Raw genomic sequence first — 17,333 nt, 5'->3', positions numbered from 1 at the left:
AAGGTAAAGACTAGGACAAAACCTTGGGTTTTTCAGTGTGTATTCATCATTGTACTGAGCTGCCCCACATTCATTTGAGGTGGTGCCCCCTGTGTGCTTTAAGCTTCACACAGGTGGAAAAAGACATGCTGCTGTTAGAAGACTCTAAGGTAAGTTCAAAGGTCTACAGTGGTCGTAAACTACCGTGCAGATAGTCACCATTGAGGCACAGGGGAATGTTTGTATCTTTCAAGAAGAACTATAGTAGGCTCTGGGACCCATACTTCTTATTCACGCTCCACCTTGAGCCGAGCCAACAGATTATTCAACACTTCTTGAACTTTGGCACGTCCCTATCCCATTCTGCTACGTGGAGATTGCGTTATCTTAAGCAATAAATCCTTCAGAGGAATGCTTACACTAGATGTAGATGTGCCCTTTACCATACCATAAGATGGTTGAAAATGTATTTCAGTGTTTTTCCCTTAATTATACCCAGTACACCAGCAAAATGACAATCTTAAACCGGCTATACCACACATACCCAATCACACCCCTTTCATTGAGACAAAGGTAAAGTAAGAGACGCCAAGCTACACACATCCAGTAGTGCCACGACAAAAAGTGACAGTAAGCAGTATCATGGCAGTCTGACAGCATTGGTTACAGATTGTACCACACAGCAGTGGTGACCTCACAGATACGATAAAACCAGGAACACACAGCAGCACCAGAATATCTCAATGGAGCCAGTGTAGGCGACACCTCATTTTCATGTCTTAGCCCCTAACTATACTTTCTGTATATTTTAAAATACTTTAGGGCAGTTCACACTATTAATATTTGTGACGTGGCATGTTTTGGCACATACTACTCGACTAGTGGAAGGAATACATAGTTTGCTTGGGTCCATCCTTAAGTGAAAGCCTTGAGCAATTCTTGGCAAGAAATAGTTCTGAGACAGTCACTACTTTACCTGGAATTGAGCTCTAAGTGAATGTGGGCCTTATTTACGGGGCCCTAGCGGCACACTGCTCAACCTGAGTGTAATTTGTTTTAACGCTCTGGTGGCGCAGTGTACCAGCCTGTATTTACAAGGCCAAGCAAAGTCACCTTGTGTGGTTTTTCATGACCTTGTGAAAATGGATCCCTTTCTCGCATAACACTGCATGAAAGGGGTGTGCCACAGGTGTTGCTTGGGTTGGAACCCAAAGGAATCTGATGCATTCCCAGATTTACAAGTCTGGGAAGTGCGTCAGATTCCTATGCAACCTCAGGGGTGGCATAAGAGTGACCCAACGAGGAGAAATATCTTTATTTCTCCCCGTTTTTCCTCTTTCGATGTGTGTTACATTTTGCAGCACACACAGAAAACACTTCTTGTGATTGTTTTTGTGCAGGAAGGTGTCCTGCACAAAAACAATCAACCCCACAATGCAGGCACCCCTGCACCATGGTGCAAAGGTGCCTGCGTTGGAGCACAGCAGGAATTAGTTCTCCTGTGCAGGGGGACAGGGCAGAAATGTGCCATATGTTGTAGATACTGCACATATCTTCCCATTTTTGCGGTGCAGGGTGGCACAGCAAGGGCCTTGCTGCAATCCCCTGTGCCACTAGCCTTGCAAATGAGGCCTTTTGTGTTTTATCCAATGGATAGCCCTAAGTAGCTCTGGCTATTTTAGGATCTGCTAAATATGATACTGCGGAGATTTGAATTTACAGATATGATAACTACTGCTTATTTTGAGTTTACCCCTGTAAAATGGAGCATAAAATGCTGAATTGTGTTTTTACTGTGCCAATATCTGCATGTCCCAGTACTTTTCCTTCAGAAAATGTTGGCAGGTTCCACCTGTCGAAATTTACGTGTGGGAACATTGCAGGGATAAAGAAATGGCTTTTCAAGTGAGTTGAAATGAAAAATACATTAGTGTTAATTTCAATAGCTCAATGCTGTTTCTAGCTGATGTTGTTAAAAACAAAAGATCAGCTGTATAAAATGTGCAGTGCAACCGCTAAGCTCTCAAGTTCCCCAAGTCTATGTATGAACAGTGCATTCAGTTCAGATCAGCGGCGGCTCCTCCAATATGGCAGAGGAGCGTCGCCCTCCCGCCAGCAGCAGCAGCTGTAAACCTTGAACAATAAAATGATAAACTGTGTGTATAATCATTTTATTGTTAAAGAGGTGGGGGCAATGGACATGACAGGGACGGAGGGGGAGTGCACAGCTTTACCCTCAGTGCGCATGTGTGTGTGGCCAGCCGTCATGAGCCACAGGGGCGACTCCTATGCTATGGTCGAGGAGCGTCGCCCCCTGCCAGCAGCTGAAGCTGCAAACCTTTTACAATAAAACAATGTTTATTATTGTTTTGTTGTAATAGGTGCGGGCCATGGGGAGTGACAGGGAATGAGGGGGAGTGCACAGCACTCCCCTCGGTGCACATGATGTCCCATCTCAGGCCGGCCAAACACAAATGCACAATGGGCTCTCTCTAACCCGACACTGGGTTGCTTGGTTGGAGACAGCAGGCGGAGGCTCCCACTCTGTCTCGGAGCGCCATGCCCGAGTGCTCTGGCCAATCCTAACAATGCTTCCATGCTGCCAGCAGCATGGGCGCAGCATTAGTATTCGTTGCAGGGCCAGCTGGGAGTCTGTGCCTGCTGTGATGACCGAGGAGCAAAACGGCGGAGGCGGCAATGAAGGTAATTTTTTTTTTTATTCTTATTTTTGGGGTTTGTCCTCCCCCCTACTATGCGCCACCCAGCCATTTTCCCACCCGAGAGCCGAGACGGGCAAACACACATGCAAACTGTGCCCTCTCCAACCCGGCACTGTGTTACGGGGTTGGAGACAGCAGGCAAAGGCTCCCAGTCTACCTTGGAGCGCAAGCCAGGGTGCTCTGGCCATTCCAGCAGCATGAAAGCAGCATTAGGATTGGCCGCAGGACAGGCTGGGAGCCTGTGCTTGCAAGTGGAGCCAGTGGAGGGGGCGGCAGCTCGCAGTAAGGTATTTTTTTTTTTTTATGTAATATTGTGCCATTTGTTTTGTGTGCCTCCCCGCATGCCCCGCGACACCCTGCCCCTTTGCTGCACAGCGAGCCACAACTGGTTCAGATGGTTACTTGCCATTTGGGTACTGTCCTCTTTACCCCAGTACAAACAAAAGAGGAGTGCCAGAATACACATGATTGGGCAGAAGCCACTCGTGGTTTTGGAAAACGCCAGAGGTCGGGATTAAAAGGCAAATGGGATTAGCAGGCAAAAAAGGAGATTCATAGCTACAAAACGGATGCACGGGTTGCACAGCATCCAAACCTGACATTTTATTGAGTAATTTATTTATTTATTTATTTGGCAGTTTTATAGTTTTTAACCAAAAGCATTTAGCTCTGAAGGCCTTACAGTTTCACTCTTCACATTGTAAGCATGCACAGGGGTCGGAAGCAGGCATGCCAACAGACCCGATTCAGACGGGAGACTCCTTATCTATGAAGCCAAAATTGGCTGTTGTTTGGCAGTCTCCAGGCTGAAACTGCCTCTGCTTCGGCAGAACTCAATAGGAGGAATACATTCTCCCTACTATTTGTTTTTAAATCTCCCACCTTCCTCTTCTAAAATGTTGGAATATATGGTCGTGAGTACTAAATATAGATGCAATTAGTGTTGTTTAGTAAAACGCCTGGTCTTTCACCTCAATGAATTTTAATGTCTCCGGTTCTCAACGGTCTTTAATTAAAGCTATTAAAGGATGCGGTCTCACCTGTCTCTGGGGGGTCCTGGGATGTGGTCGAACTTCATGTGAATGTATTGCACATAACAGCAGTACAGCAGGAAGGCCAGGACGGCGCCAGCCAGCACAGTGAGCAGGAGCCAGGAGAAAAAGCCCCACAGGTCCATTTCTGCACTCGAGCAGGCTGTAATGTGTTTTTTCTGTATTTCGAGTGAGCAGGTCTGCAGAAATACTCACTAAGTATACGCCTCGCTAAACCTCACTCACCGCGTTTCACCCCCGAGTGCCCTGCTTTTGCTTCCTCGAACTTCCTGCAAATCATTTTCCGTGTATGCTTAAAGTGATAGCACGACTGAAATTCGGAGGCGCTTTCTTAGTCTAGCAACCGTTTAAATTTCCCAGCTCGCATCTGTTTATACTCCCTACAACACACAGCTATAATAGGTGTTATAAAGCATTTTTTTTCAGTATATCTCCTATTCTCTTTTTTAATAACTAGTGTATTCGGGGCACACGTTTGGAATGCTGCAGTAATCAAATCAAATAAATTGTGTAAGGCGTGGCACGTGGCTTCTAAACGTCCAACTGTGGCATGCTGTATTAGCCATACTGCCTGGCACCTTAGGCTGATGCCTGTTTTTTGTTATTACGTTTAGTATTGTGGATAGCTCACCGTTATGTTACTAAAAATCATTACAGGTAGAGACGCCTAAATTCAAAAACTCATTACTTGGAAGATTATTAACCCTGGCTTTAATACAAAAATATAACTTTCTATCTGTGCTCCACCAAATTATTTTCCCCGTCTAAATAATTTGAAAGGTCCAAATAATTTTCATGGGAAGCTAAATATAGCCCAACAGCTCAGTGTCTTCCAGTTTTCTAAACAATCTTGACAAGGTGACAGAAATGAAGAAGGCAGAATAATGAGCATTCACTTTTTTGTAATGTGAGTAGTAACACAAAACAATAATAAATTATACATGGAATAATGCAAGCTTTGATTTATACGAACTCCTAATTTCCCAAAGTCTCCTTCTGGCCATGTTTGTTGATCGACAAGCAGTGGACTATGAGCTAAAAGTAGCCATGAAGAATGTTCATACTAGCCCCACAGCATGCCAGACGTTTGCGAACCCCTAGGAGTGAGACATAATTACCATTTTTGATCGCATCATGGAAATGCTGACACGCACACTTTGATATCAAGGATAACACCGGAAATGGCATCAGTGAAATGCCTAAAAAAAAGTTTTAAAAAATCACTAAATTAGATTTAACTTACAAAAGTAGTGGAGCATCCCCCCAATGTGTCCAAAGTGAACCCTTGCAGAAACTGAAGTGGTCTGTGGGATGCTTTCCCTTGTGGTGAAAGTGCTTCCTGGGTCACTTTAAGAGCTCAGGTTCTAATCCTTAGACTGCTGAATTCATACAGGAGTGGGAAGGGGGGGCGACTGTGTTTGTATTACTGTTATTGCCAAACGATAATACATTTGGTTATTTTTAAAAATGACTTCACGTTCTAGCCCTTCTCACTATGGGGGTCATTCTGACCGCGGCGGACGGCGGTCGCCGCCCGCCAAGCGGTTCCCGCCGAAAGACCGCTCCGCGGTCAAAAGACCGCGGCGGTCATTCTGGCTTTCCCACTGGGCCGGCGGGGGACCGCCAAAAGTCTGCCCGCCAGCCCAGCGGGAAACACCCTTCCCACGAGGACGCCGGCTCAGAATGGAGCCGGCGGAGTGGGAAGGTGCGACGGGTGCAGTTGCACCCGTCGCGAATTTCAGTGCCTGCAAAGCAGACACTGAAATTCATCCGGGGGGCCCTCTTACGGGGGCCCCGCGGCACCCCCTACCGCCATCCTGTTCCTGGCGGGAGAACCGCCAGGAACCGGATGGCGGTAGGGGGTGTCAGAATCCCCATGGCGGCGGAGCGTGCTCCGCCGCCATGGAGGATTCTCAAGGGCAGCGGGAAGTCGGCGGTACACCGCCGACTTTCCGTTTCTGGCCGCGGCTGAACCGCCGCGGTCAGAATGCCCAGCGGTGCACCGCCAGCCTGTTGGCGGTGCTACCGCCGACCTCCGCCATGGCGGTAATTACCGCCAGGGTCAGAATGACCCCCTATGTGTGTTATTTTGTCTGCTGTGAGTGAACACACAACTTGACCTCTGAATATGTTAGCCTCACTCACAGTGAGTGAGAATTGAGGTCTCTGAGTGCAGTGAGTGAGTTGAGCAACTCCTGGAGTCCTTGAAAGGCAAAATTAATGCTTAACATAGGTTTGGCTTAGTGAGGATAACCAGGCCGAACTCAGGGGCGGCTCCTCTGTTAGGGCGGAGGAGTGTTGTCCCCCGTCCCGCCAGCAGCGGCAGCTGCAAAACCTTTACAAGAAAATTATAATAGACTCAGTTTATTATCGTTTTCTTGTAAAGGGGCGGGGTCACGGGGGTGAAGAGCAGTGAGGGGGAGTGTGCACTCCCGCTCAGAGCGCATGTGTGTTTGGCCGGCTGCCTCAGGCTGGCCAAACACACATGTGCAGTAGGCTCTCTCCAGCCCATTAACACAGTTGCCTGGCTGGTGACAGCGTGCACAGGCTCCCAGTCTGCCCGGGAGAGCCCTGCATGGGTGCTCACAGCAAGAGCAGCGTCAGGATTGGCCGCAGGGCAGGCTGGGAACCTGTGCCTATAGCCTGCGACAGAAGAGCGGAGCAGTGCAGCGGCGAGTGAAGGTTTCATCTGTGTGAAGGAGAGAGAGTAAAATAGGTCAGTGCAAGAAGATCATGAACAAATTGGTGTGACATCAGTTATTTGATAATGATAGATATGAGATGAGAAACTATGGTGGGTTACACCATTGGTGCCTAATTAAACTTTCCTCAGTAAGTTAGAATTCATAGGCAAAAGATGCAAGTTATACATAAATACTTGGGCTGGTAACTAGATGTGATTGGCTTTTATGCTGTTTTATTACCTTTGCCACATCTTGCAATATTTATAAAAATAGGTGATTCCCTTTGAAAAATTTGCCCTCATTATCACATTGGCAGTCCTTTCCGAAGACCGCTGTGGAGACGGCCGCCTACAGAACGCCGCAGAGGCGGAAATCCTCCTGCCAGATTATTAGACACAAACACAAAACCAACAGACACCCGCCACAACAACAATTCCGCCAGACCCAAAGGAAGCAAAAAAATGTCGGACCCACCACCCTTCTCGCTATGCCAGCAATACAAGCCACCAAATTATGGACCACGAATCACCACTGCGGGCACTCAATGGCGGTCATCCATTGGCGGTGCACACCACCGCAGTAGAATTGGGCACCCAACACCAACAGAAACCAACATTGGCCAGATTAAAAAACCCACACATCTGGCACCACTGGTCATCCGGCTTTCACATGCCACATCCAGTCCACCACAGGGCCCTCCATCGGACTCCATCACCACAGCAGCCACCCAACTTCTCCAAACCTCTGTTCCCAGGACACGTTGATCACTTGTGTGCCCACCTGTACAGGGACCCAAGTCAACACCACACAGGCAAGACGATGAGGGCCCTGGTGTAAGTGGGAGTGGGCACACCATTCAGGGGACAAAGGCACAGGGGGCCAGGGCCAGTGGGAGATTAGCTGTGCACCAGGGGGAGGCCCAGCCCAGGGAACTGACTGCCCAGGAGGCACTCACACATGCCTACCAACAATCCCAGGACAGGATGTGCCAGGCTATTACCACCTTGCAGGAGAACCAGCGGCTGCAGGGGGTACACCACCAAGGAGGTCATGCAGCAGTTGCAGGCCTTAAATGCCAGAAATGGCCAGCATTGCAGGGGTGCTGGGTGACATGGCCAACATGATGCATGAGTACAGAGCACACCAGCGGGGCTCTTCCACTAGCCAGTCTACTCACCAGCCAACAACATCTGCTACAGCTAGTCGACAGGAGGACCTGCCACATCACTCACAGGCCACCAGTACCCCTCCCCCTGCAGAAGGTGAACCACCTCACAATCGTTCCCTGCGACCCAGACAGACACCAGAGACTGGTGCCAAGACCCAAACCACTGCCAGGAAATGAGCCCCTCCTGAATGTCTCCCTGTGTGCCATTAAGACACCTTGTTCACTTTGGACTGACTTTGGTCCTTTTCCAATGGCCACATGGATACTGGATCTGAGCCCCTACACTGAAGTTTTCGTCCACCATCACCCCACGATATTGTACTATCCAATCCTTTTTGGCACTTCAAGAAACACCTTGAACACAACTGAAGTTTCTGTGCTTTATCATACAACAAAATGCAATGTCTTAAACCTCATTATTCTGTGAAAATGTCCTGTAAATTGTGAATCCATCCAATAAATGTGTGTAAGCAGTCTGTAGTCATCACACCAGTACACAGTTGTGACCACACCAACATCTGCAAAAAGGGAAAGCATAAGTAACAGTCAATTGAGAAGTAAAGGTAGTGCTAGGCACAACACAGCAGCCACACAGCACTTAACTGTAATGGAGGTATGAACAGTAGTACAATCTTACCTGAGTGTCAGTGGAAGTACTGCTATATCATATGTGTCTTGCTGTCCACCACCTCCTCCTCCTCATCCACATCACTGTCTTCGGTGTCCTCTACTGCCACAGGCAGGGCACATGGCGCCTGAGTGCCAAATTGTGTAGCATGCAGCAAGCCACCACTATCTGGCAGATCTTCTTAGGGCTGTAGAATAGGGATCCACCAGTTACATGGAGGCACTGGAACCTGGCTTTCAGTAGCCCAAATGTACGTTCAATAACCTTCCTGGTATGCCCATGTGCTTCATTGTACCGAATTTCTGGCCCCTGTCCTTCGATTCCTCACCAGTGTCAACAGCCAGGACAGGTTTGGGTAGCCGGAGTCACCTGGAAGTAGTGAGGGACACACATTACTCATGTGCAATGGCACAGAGTACAACTTCAGGTGGCATACAGTGACATACATTGGGTGAAGACTTAAGCTCACATATGAGCCACACTTTCTGCCTCTGTAGTCATGCCATCACCTGTGGGATGCTGCTATTCCTCAACACATAGGCATCATGCACAAATCCAGGAAACTTGGCAGTGACGAGGGAGATGTATTAATCAGCAAGGCACACTATCTGGACATTGAGAGAGTGGTAACTCTTTCTATTCCTGTAGACCTGCTCATTTGTCCTGCGAGGGACCAAGGCAATATGGGTCCCGTCAATGACCCCAATCACATGTGGTTTGTGTCCCATGGTGTAGAATCCAGCCTTCCCAGTGGGCAAATCTTCACTCTGGGGGAATGAGATGTAGCTGCACATGTGTTTTAGCAAGGCAGCCAAAACTCTTCCAAGCACATTCGAAAACATTGGCTGTGACATTCCTGCAGCGAAGCCCACAGTCACCTGGAAGGAACCACTTGCCAGGAAGTGGAGCACTGACAGTACCTGCCCTGCATGGGGTATGGCTGTAGTGCTACAGATAGAAGGAATCAGATCTGGCTCCAATTGTTGACACAGCTCAGTAATTGTGACCCTGTCCAGATGATAGGTGATCATGATGTGACATTTCTCCAGTGTAGCCAAGTCCACTAGGGGTCTGTACACAGGTGCCTGCCTCCTCCTAAACAGTGGGAGGTTTCTAAGTAAACCAAACATGAGATGAGTGTGACTACAGGAAGTATGAACACACAATACCACAGTACACAGAGCATGTATGTATGTAGCAGACTGGAATTGTCTTGGTGTGAGACATCAGTACCTATGACGCACATTAAATTGTCTGCCATGAGTACCAGCATTAGGAAATAACAACCGCTTGCTCTGTATGCGCGGACAGGTGGAAGTGACCTCGCTCCGCAGGCATTTGGGGGGTCATTACAACCCTGGCGGACGGTGTTATAGCTGCGGAAATACCGCAAACAGGGCGGCGGACAAAAAAAGGGAATTATGACCCTGGCAGTAACCGCCAACAAAGACAGCCACTTTAACACACCGCCCGCCACGGCGGTACAGACAAGCAGCGTGGCGGTCACTGCCAACAGACAGGCGGGAGACAATGTACCGCCCACACTATTACAACCCGCCAATCTGCCACCTTTTCTGGGGCGGATTCACCGTGGATAAAAACACGGCGGAAACAGCTTTTGCTATGGGAAAACGCTCACCTCAACATACTCCACGAGGAAGGAGGACACCATGGAGGCCGAATTACAAATCCTACCTGCCCTTGTCTTTCTGCTCCTCTATGACCGACAGCTACGTAGGCGCCGAAGACACCGGTGAGTACTGCATCTACGACACAGGGGAGGGAGGAGGCAAAGGTTAGGGGGACACCCACCAAACACCCCCACCCCCACACTCGCATATTACAACATAAACACCAATGCATTACAAAAATCACAGTAACAACCCACAATCCCCCCGGAAGAATGAAAAGACAATGCGAAATTCGGTCAAACATTGTAATGTGCCAATATACATGTCATACATAAATATACAGATATATATATCTCATAATCACTCTTATTTACACATACAATCCGAGAAGTAGTGCAGATATGTACACAACAATGTCCGTGCACCAACAGTCCAAAAATGCATGGGCGAGGCCCACAAACTATACCTGACCAAAATCGGAGAGAACACTGCCGGGGCATCAGATAGAAACACTACAGGCACCTCAGGGGGAAGGGAAGGGGGGGCACCTCAGCCAGATGAATGCGAAGCCAGATCCACGACGGGGCTCCATGCCCATTGATGTATCCTGGGGAGTGCAAAGCCACAGTCTCTCAAGTCTCTACAGTGGGTGGGTTGCCCACTGTGCCATCCTGGGGAGTGCAAAGCCACAGTCTCACAAGTCTCTACAGTGGGTGGGTTGCCCAATGTGCCATCCTGGGGAGTGCAAGGCCACAGTCTCTCAAGTCTCTACAGTGGGTGGGTTGCCCACTGTGCCATCCTGGGGAGTGCAAGGCCACAGTCTCTCAAGTCTCTACAGTGGGTGGCTTGCCCACTGTGCCATCCTGGGGAGTGCAAAGCCACAGTCTCTCAAGTCTCTACAGTGGGCGGCTTGCCCACTGTGCCATCCTGGGGAGTGCAAAGCCACAGTCTCTCAAGTCTCTACAGTGGGTGGCTTGCCCACTGTGCCATCCTGGGGAGTGCAAAGCCACAGTCTCTCAAGTAGATGCAGTTCTCTTCTGGTACTGGGGGGGACTGGTGCCCAGACTGGATGAGTCTCCCCTTGAAAGTTCATGTCCGGTCACTGTCCCAGCTGCACATGGGAGAAGGATGCCTGCTGTGGCGGCCTTTTCATTCCTACACGGTGCATGCCCTGTTCAGCGGTGCTTTGCCATGGCGGTCTTTGCCCTGTTCAGCGGTGCTTTGCCATGGTGGTCTATGGACTGTTCAGCGGTGCTTTGCCATGGCGGTCTATGGACTGTTCAGCGGTGCTTTGCCATGGCGGTCTTTGCCCTGTTCAGCGGAGCTTTGCCATGGCGGTCTATGGACTGTTCAGCGGTGCTTTGCCATGGCGGTCTATGGACTGTTCAGCGGTGCTTTGCCATGGTGGTTCTAGACTGCTCAGCGGTGCTTTGCCATGGCGGTCTTTGCCCTGTTCAGCGGTGCTTTGCCATGGCGGTCTTTGCCCTGTTCAGCGGTGCTTTGCCATGGCGGTCTATGGACTGTTCAGCGGTGCTTTGCCATGGCGGTCTTTGCCCTGTTCAGCGGTGCTTTGCCATGGTGGTCTTTGCCCTGTTCAGCGGTGCTTTGCCATGGCGGTCTATGGGCTGTTCAGCGGTGCTTTGCCATGCCGGTCTTTGCCCTGTTCAGCGGTGCTTTGCCATGGCGGTCTATGGACTGTTCAGCGGTGCTTTGCCATGGCGGTCTTTGCCCTGTTCAGCGGTGCTTTGCCATGGCGGTCTTTGCCCTGTTCAGCGGTGCTTTGCCATGGCGGTCTATGGACTGTTCAGCGGTGCTTTGCCATGGCGGTCTATGGACTGTTCAGCGGTGCTTTGCCATGGCGGTCTTTGCCATGTTCAGCGGTGCTTTGCCATGGCGGTCTTTGCCCTGTTCAGCGGTGCTTTGCCATGGCGGTCTATGGACTGTTCAGCAGTGCTTTGCCATGGCGGTCTTTGCCCTGTTCAGCGGTGCTTTGCCATGGTGGTCTTTGCCCTGTTCAGCGGTGCTTTGCCATGGCGGTCTATGGGCTGTTCAGCGGTGCTTTGCCATGGCGGTCTTTGCCCTGTTCAGCGGTGCTTTGCCATGGCGGTCTTTGCCCTGTTCAGCGGTGCTTTGCCATGGCGGTCTTTGCCCTGTTCAGCGGTGCTTTGCCATGGCGGTCTATGGACTGTTCAGCGGTGCTTTGCCATGGCGGTCTATGGACTGTTCAGCGGTGCTTTGCCATGGCGGTCTTTGCCATGTTCAGCGGTGCTTTGCCATGGCGGTCTTTGCCCTGTTCAGCGGTGCTTTGCCATGGCGGTCTTTGCCCTGTTCAGCGGTGCTTTGCCATGGCGGTCTATGGACTGTTCAGCGGTGCTTTGCCATGGCGGTCTATGGACTGTTCAGCAGTGCTTTGCCATGACGGTTCTGGACTGTTCAGCGGTGCTTTGCCATGGCGGTCTTTGCCCTGTTCAGCGGTGCTTTGCCATGGCGGTCTTTGCCCTGTTCAGCGGTGCTTTGCCATGGCGGTCTATGGACTGTTCAGCGGTGCTTTGCCATGGCGGTCTTTGCCCTGTTCAGCGGTGCTTTGCCATGGCGGTCTTTGCCCTGTTCAGCGGTGCTTTGCCATGGCGGTCTATGGACTGTTCAGCGGTGCTTTGCCATGGCGGTCTATGGACTGTTCAGCGGTGCTTTGCCATGGCGGTCTTTGCCATGTTCAGCGGTGCTTTGCCATGGCGGTCTTTGCCCTGTTCAGCGGTGCTTTGCCATGGCGGTCTATGGACTGTTCAGCAGTGCTTTGCCATGGCGGTCTTTGCCCTGTTCAGCGGTGCTTTGCCATGGCCGTCTATGGACTGTTCAGCGGTGCTTTGCCATGGCGGTCTTTGCCCTGTTCAGCGGTGCTTTGCCATGGTGGTCTTTGCCCTGTTCAGCGGTGCTTTGCCATGGCGGTCTATGGGCTGTTCAGCGGTGCTTTGCCATGGCGGTCTTTGCCCTGTTCAGCGGTGCTTTGCCATGGCGGTCTATGGACTGTTCAGCGGTGCTTTGCCATGGCGGTCTTTGCCCTGTTCAGCAGTGCTTTACCATGGCGGTCTATGGACTGTTCAGCGGTGCTTTGCCATGGCGGTCTATGGACTGTTCAGCGGTGCTTTGCCATGGTGGTTCTGGACTGTTCAGCGGTGCTTTGCCATGCCGGTCTTTGCCCTGTTCAGCGGTGCTTTGCCATGCCGGTCTTTGCCCTGTTCAGCGGTGCTTTGCCATGGCGGTCTATGGACTGTTCAGCGGTGCCTTGCCATGGCGGTCTTTGCCCTGTTCAGCGGTGCTTTCCCATGGCAGTCTTTGCCCTGTTCAGAGGTGCTTTGCCATGGAGGTCTATGGACTGTTCAGCGGTTCTTTGCCATGGCGGTCTTTGCCCTGTTCAGTGGTGCTTTGCCATGGCGGTCTATGGACTGTTCAGCGGTGCTTTGCCATGGCGGTCTATGGACTGTTCAGCAGTGCTTTGCCATGACGGTTCTGGACTGTTCAGCGGTGCTTTGCCATGGCGGTCTTTGCCCTGTTCAGCGGTGCTTTGCCATGCGGTCTTTGCCCTGTTAAGCGGTGCTTTGCCATGGCGGTCTATGGACTGTTCAGCGGTGCTTTGCCATGGCGGTCTTTGCCCTGTTCAGCGGTGCTTTGCCATGGCGGTCTTTGCCCTGTTCAGCGGTGCTTTGCCATGGCGGTCTATGGACTGTTCAGCGGTGCTTTGCCATGGCGGTCTATGGACTGTTCAGCGGTGCTTTGCCATGGCGGTCTTTGCCATGTTCAGCGGTGCTTTGCCATGGCGGTCTTTGCCCTGTTCAGCGGTGCTTTGCCATGGCGGTCTTTGCCCTGTTCAGCGGTGCTTTGCCATGGCGGTCTATGGACTGTTCAGCGGTGCTTTGCCATGGCGGTCTATGGACTGTTCAGCAGTGCTTTGCCATGACGGTTCTGGACTGTTCAGCGGTGCTTTGCCATGGCGGTCTTTGCCCTGTTCAGCGGTGCTTTGCCATGGCGGTCTTTGCCCTGTTCAGCGGTGCTTTGCCATGGCGGTCTATGGACTGTTCAGCGGTGCTTTGCCATGGCGGTCTTTGCCCTGTTCAGCGGTGCTTTGCCATGGCGGTCTTTGCCCTGTTCAGCAGTGCTTTGCCATGGCGGTCTATGGACTGTTCAGCGGTGCTTTGCCATGGCGGTCTTTGCCCTGTTCAGCGGTGCTTTGCCATGGCGGTCTATGGACTGTTCAGCAGTGCTTTGCCATGGTGGTCTTTGCCCTGTTCAGCGGTGCTTTGCCATGGCGGTCTTTGCCCTGTTCAGCGGTGCTTTGCCATGGTGGTCTATGGACTGTTCAGAGGTGCTTTGCCATGGCGCTCTATGGACTGTTCAGCGGTGCTTTGCCATGGCGGTGTTTGCCCTGTTCAGCGGTGCTTTGCCATGGCGGTCTATGGACTGTTCAGCTGTGCTTTCCATGGCGGTTCTGGACTGTTCAGCGGTGCTTTGCCATGGCGGTTCTGGACTGTTCAGCAGTGCTTTGCCATGGCGGTTCTGATACGGACATTGGTGTGTGGCATGACGATCTCTACACTGGGCATTGGTGTGTGGCATGATGTTCTCTCCAATGGGCATTGGTGTGTGGCATGACGTTCTCTCCAATGGGCATTGGTGGGTGGCATGATGTTCTCTACAATGAGCATCGGTGGGTGGCATGACGTTCCATCATTGCCCATCGGGCTGTGGCATCCGGGCCCCTCCTGGGCTGTGACTCCGGCGGTGGTTTCTGGACCAGTGATGATACTTGGGCCCTCCTGGGCTGTGACTCTGGCGGTGGTCTCCGGACCAGTGACGATACTTGGGCCCTCCTGGGCTGTGACTCTGGCGGTGGTCTCTGGACCAGTGACGATACTTGGGCCCTCCTGGGCTGTGACTCTGGCGGTGGCGGTGGTCTCCTGACCAGTGACGATACTTGGGCTCTCCTGGGCTGTGACTCTGGCGGTGGTCTCCTGACCAGTGACGACACTTGGGCCCTCCTGGGTTGTGACTTTGGCGGTGGTCTCCGGACCAGTGACGATACTTGGGCCCTCCTGGGCTGTGACTCTGGCGGTGGTCTCCTGACCAGTGACGATACTTGGGCCCTCCTGGGCTGTGACTCTGGCGGTGGTCTCCGGACCAGTGACAATACTTGGGCCCTCCTGGGCTGTGACTCTGGCGGTGGTCTCTGGACCAGTGACGATACTTGGGCCCTACTGGGCTGTGACTCCGGCGGTGGCGGTGGTCTCCTGACCAGTGACGATACTTGGGCCCTCCTGGGCTGTGACTCTGGCTGTGGTCTCCTGACCAGTGACGATACTTGGGCCCTCCTGGGCTGTGACTCTGGCGGTGGTCTCCGGACCAGTGACGATACTTGGGCCCTCCTGGGCTGTGACTCTGGCGGTGGTCTCCTGACCAGTGACGATACTTGGGCCCTCCTGGGCTGTGACACTGGCGGTGGTCTTCTGACCAGTGACGATACTTGGGCCCTCCTGGGCCGTGACTCTAGCGGTGGTCTCCGGACCAGTGACGATACTTGTGCCCTCCTGGGCTGTGACTCTGGCGGTGGTCTCTGGACCAGTGACGATACTTGGGCCCTCCTGGGCTGTGACTCTGGCGGTGGCGGTGGTCTCCTGACCAGTGACGATACTTGGGCCCGCCTGGGCTGTGACTCTGGCGGTGGTCTCCTGACCAGTGACGATACTTGGGCCCTCCTGGGCTGTGACTCTGGCGGTGGTCTCCGGACCAGTGACGATACTTGGGCCCTCCTGGGCTGTGACTCTGGCGGTGGTCTTCTGACCAGTGACGATACTTGGGCCCTCCTGGGCTGTGACTCTGGCGGTGGTCTCCGGAACAGTGACGATACTTGGGCCCTCCTGGGCTGTGACTCTGGCGGTGGTCTCCTGACCAGTGACGATACTTGGGCCCTCCTGGCCTGTGACTCTGGCGGTGGTCTCCGGACCAGTGATAATACTTGGGCCCTCCTGGGCTGTGACTCTGGCGGTGGTCTCTGGACCAGTGACGATACTTGGGCCCTCCTGGGCTGTGACTCCAGCAGTGGCGGTGGTCTCCTGACCAGTGACGATACTTGGGCCCTCCTGGGCTGTGACTCTGGCGGTGGTCTCCTGACCAGTGACGATACTTGGGCCCTCCTGAGCTGTGACTCTGGCGGTGGTCTCTGGACCAGTGACGATACTTGGGCCCTCCTGGGCTGTGACTCTGGCGGTGGTCTCCGGACCAGTGACGATACTTGGGCCCTCCTGGGCTGTGACTCTGGCGGTGGTCTCTGGACCAGTGACGATACTTGGGCCCTCCTGGGCTGTGACTCCAGCAGTGGCGGTGGTCTCCTGACCAGTGACGATGCTTGGGCCCTCCTGGGCTGTGACTCTGGCGGTGGTCTCCTGATCAGTGACAATACTTGGGCCCTCCTGGGCTGTGACACTGGCAGTGGTCTTCTGCCCAGTGACGATACTTGGGCCCTCCTGGGCTGTGACTCTAGCGGTGGTCTCCGGACCAGTGACGATACTTGGGCCCTCCTGGGCTGTGACTCTGGCGGTGGTCTCCGGACCAGTGACGATACTTGGGCCCTCCTGGGCTGTGACTCTGGCGGTGGTCTCTGGACCAGTGACGATACTTGGGCCCTCCTGGGCTGTGACTCTGGCGGTGGCGGTGCTCTCCTGACCAGTGACGATACTTGGGCCCTCCTGGGCTGTGACTCTGGCGGTGGTCTCCTGACCAGTGACGATACTTGGGCCCTCCTGGGCTGTGACTCTGGCGGTGGTCTCCGGACCAGTGACAATACTTGGGCCCTCCTGGGCTGTGACTCTGGCGGTGGTCTCTGGACCAGTGACGATACTTGGGCCCTACTGGGCTGTGACTCCGGCGGTGGCGGTGGTCTCCTGACCAGTGACGATACTTGGGCCCTCCTGGGCTGTGACTCTGGCTGTGGTCTCCTGACCAGTGACGATACTTGGGCCCTCCTGGGCTGTGACTCTGGCGGTGGTCTCCGGACCAGTGACGATACGGACATTGGTGTGTGGCATGACGATCTCTACACTGGGCATTGGTGTGTGGCATGATGTTCTCTCCAATGGGCATTGGTGTGTGGCATGACGTTCTCTCCAATGGGCATTGGTGGGTGGCATGATGTTCTCTACAATGAGCATCGGTGGGTGGCATGACGTTCCATCATTGCCCATCGGGCTGTGGCATCCGGGCCCCTCCTGGGCTGTGACTCCGGCGGTGGTTTCTGGACCAGTGATGATACTTGGGCCCTCCTGGGCTGTGACTCTGGCGGTGGTCTCCGGACCAGTGACGATACTTGGGCCCTCCTGGGCTGTGACTCTGGCGGTGGTCTCTGGACCAGTGACGATACTTGGGCCCTCCTGGGCTGTGACTCTGGCGGTGGCGGTGGTCTCCTGACCAGTGACGATACTTG

At 52.9% G+C, this 17,333-nt stretch overlaps 1 protein-coding gene across 2 annotated transcripts in view; it reads right to left on the bottom strand.

Moving 5' to 3' along the window:
* The window catches only part of LOC138260123 (cholesterol 24-hydroxylase-like), a 247,845-nt gene extending 243,816 nt beyond the window's left edge, over positions 1-4,029 (bottom strand). The window contains exon 1 of one of the 2 annotated variants that reach the window (XM_069208296.1): positions 3,740-4,029. In XM_069208296.1, the coding sequence (XP_069064397.1) occupies positions 3,740-3,876 (137 nt within the window). In that variant the 5' untranslated portion in view covers positions 3,877-4,029. The remainder of the gene's footprint in view (positions 1-3,739) is intronic. The other variant, XM_069208298.1, reaches the window with a different exon arrangement.
* Positions 4,030-17,333: the final 13,304 nt, after the last annotated feature.

Source organism: Pleurodeles waltl, chromosome 9, assembly GCF_031143425.1.
Source record: "Pleurodeles waltl isolate 20211129_DDA chromosome 9, aPleWal1.hap1.20221129, whole genome shotgun sequence".
In the NCBI taxonomy this organism is placed as follows: domain Eukaryota; kingdom Metazoa; phylum Chordata; class Amphibia; order Caudata; family Salamandridae; genus Pleurodeles; species Pleurodeles waltl.
The sequence above is the reverse complement of the archived record's forward strand: the minus strand, read 5'-3'. Positions and strand labels throughout refer to the sequence as shown.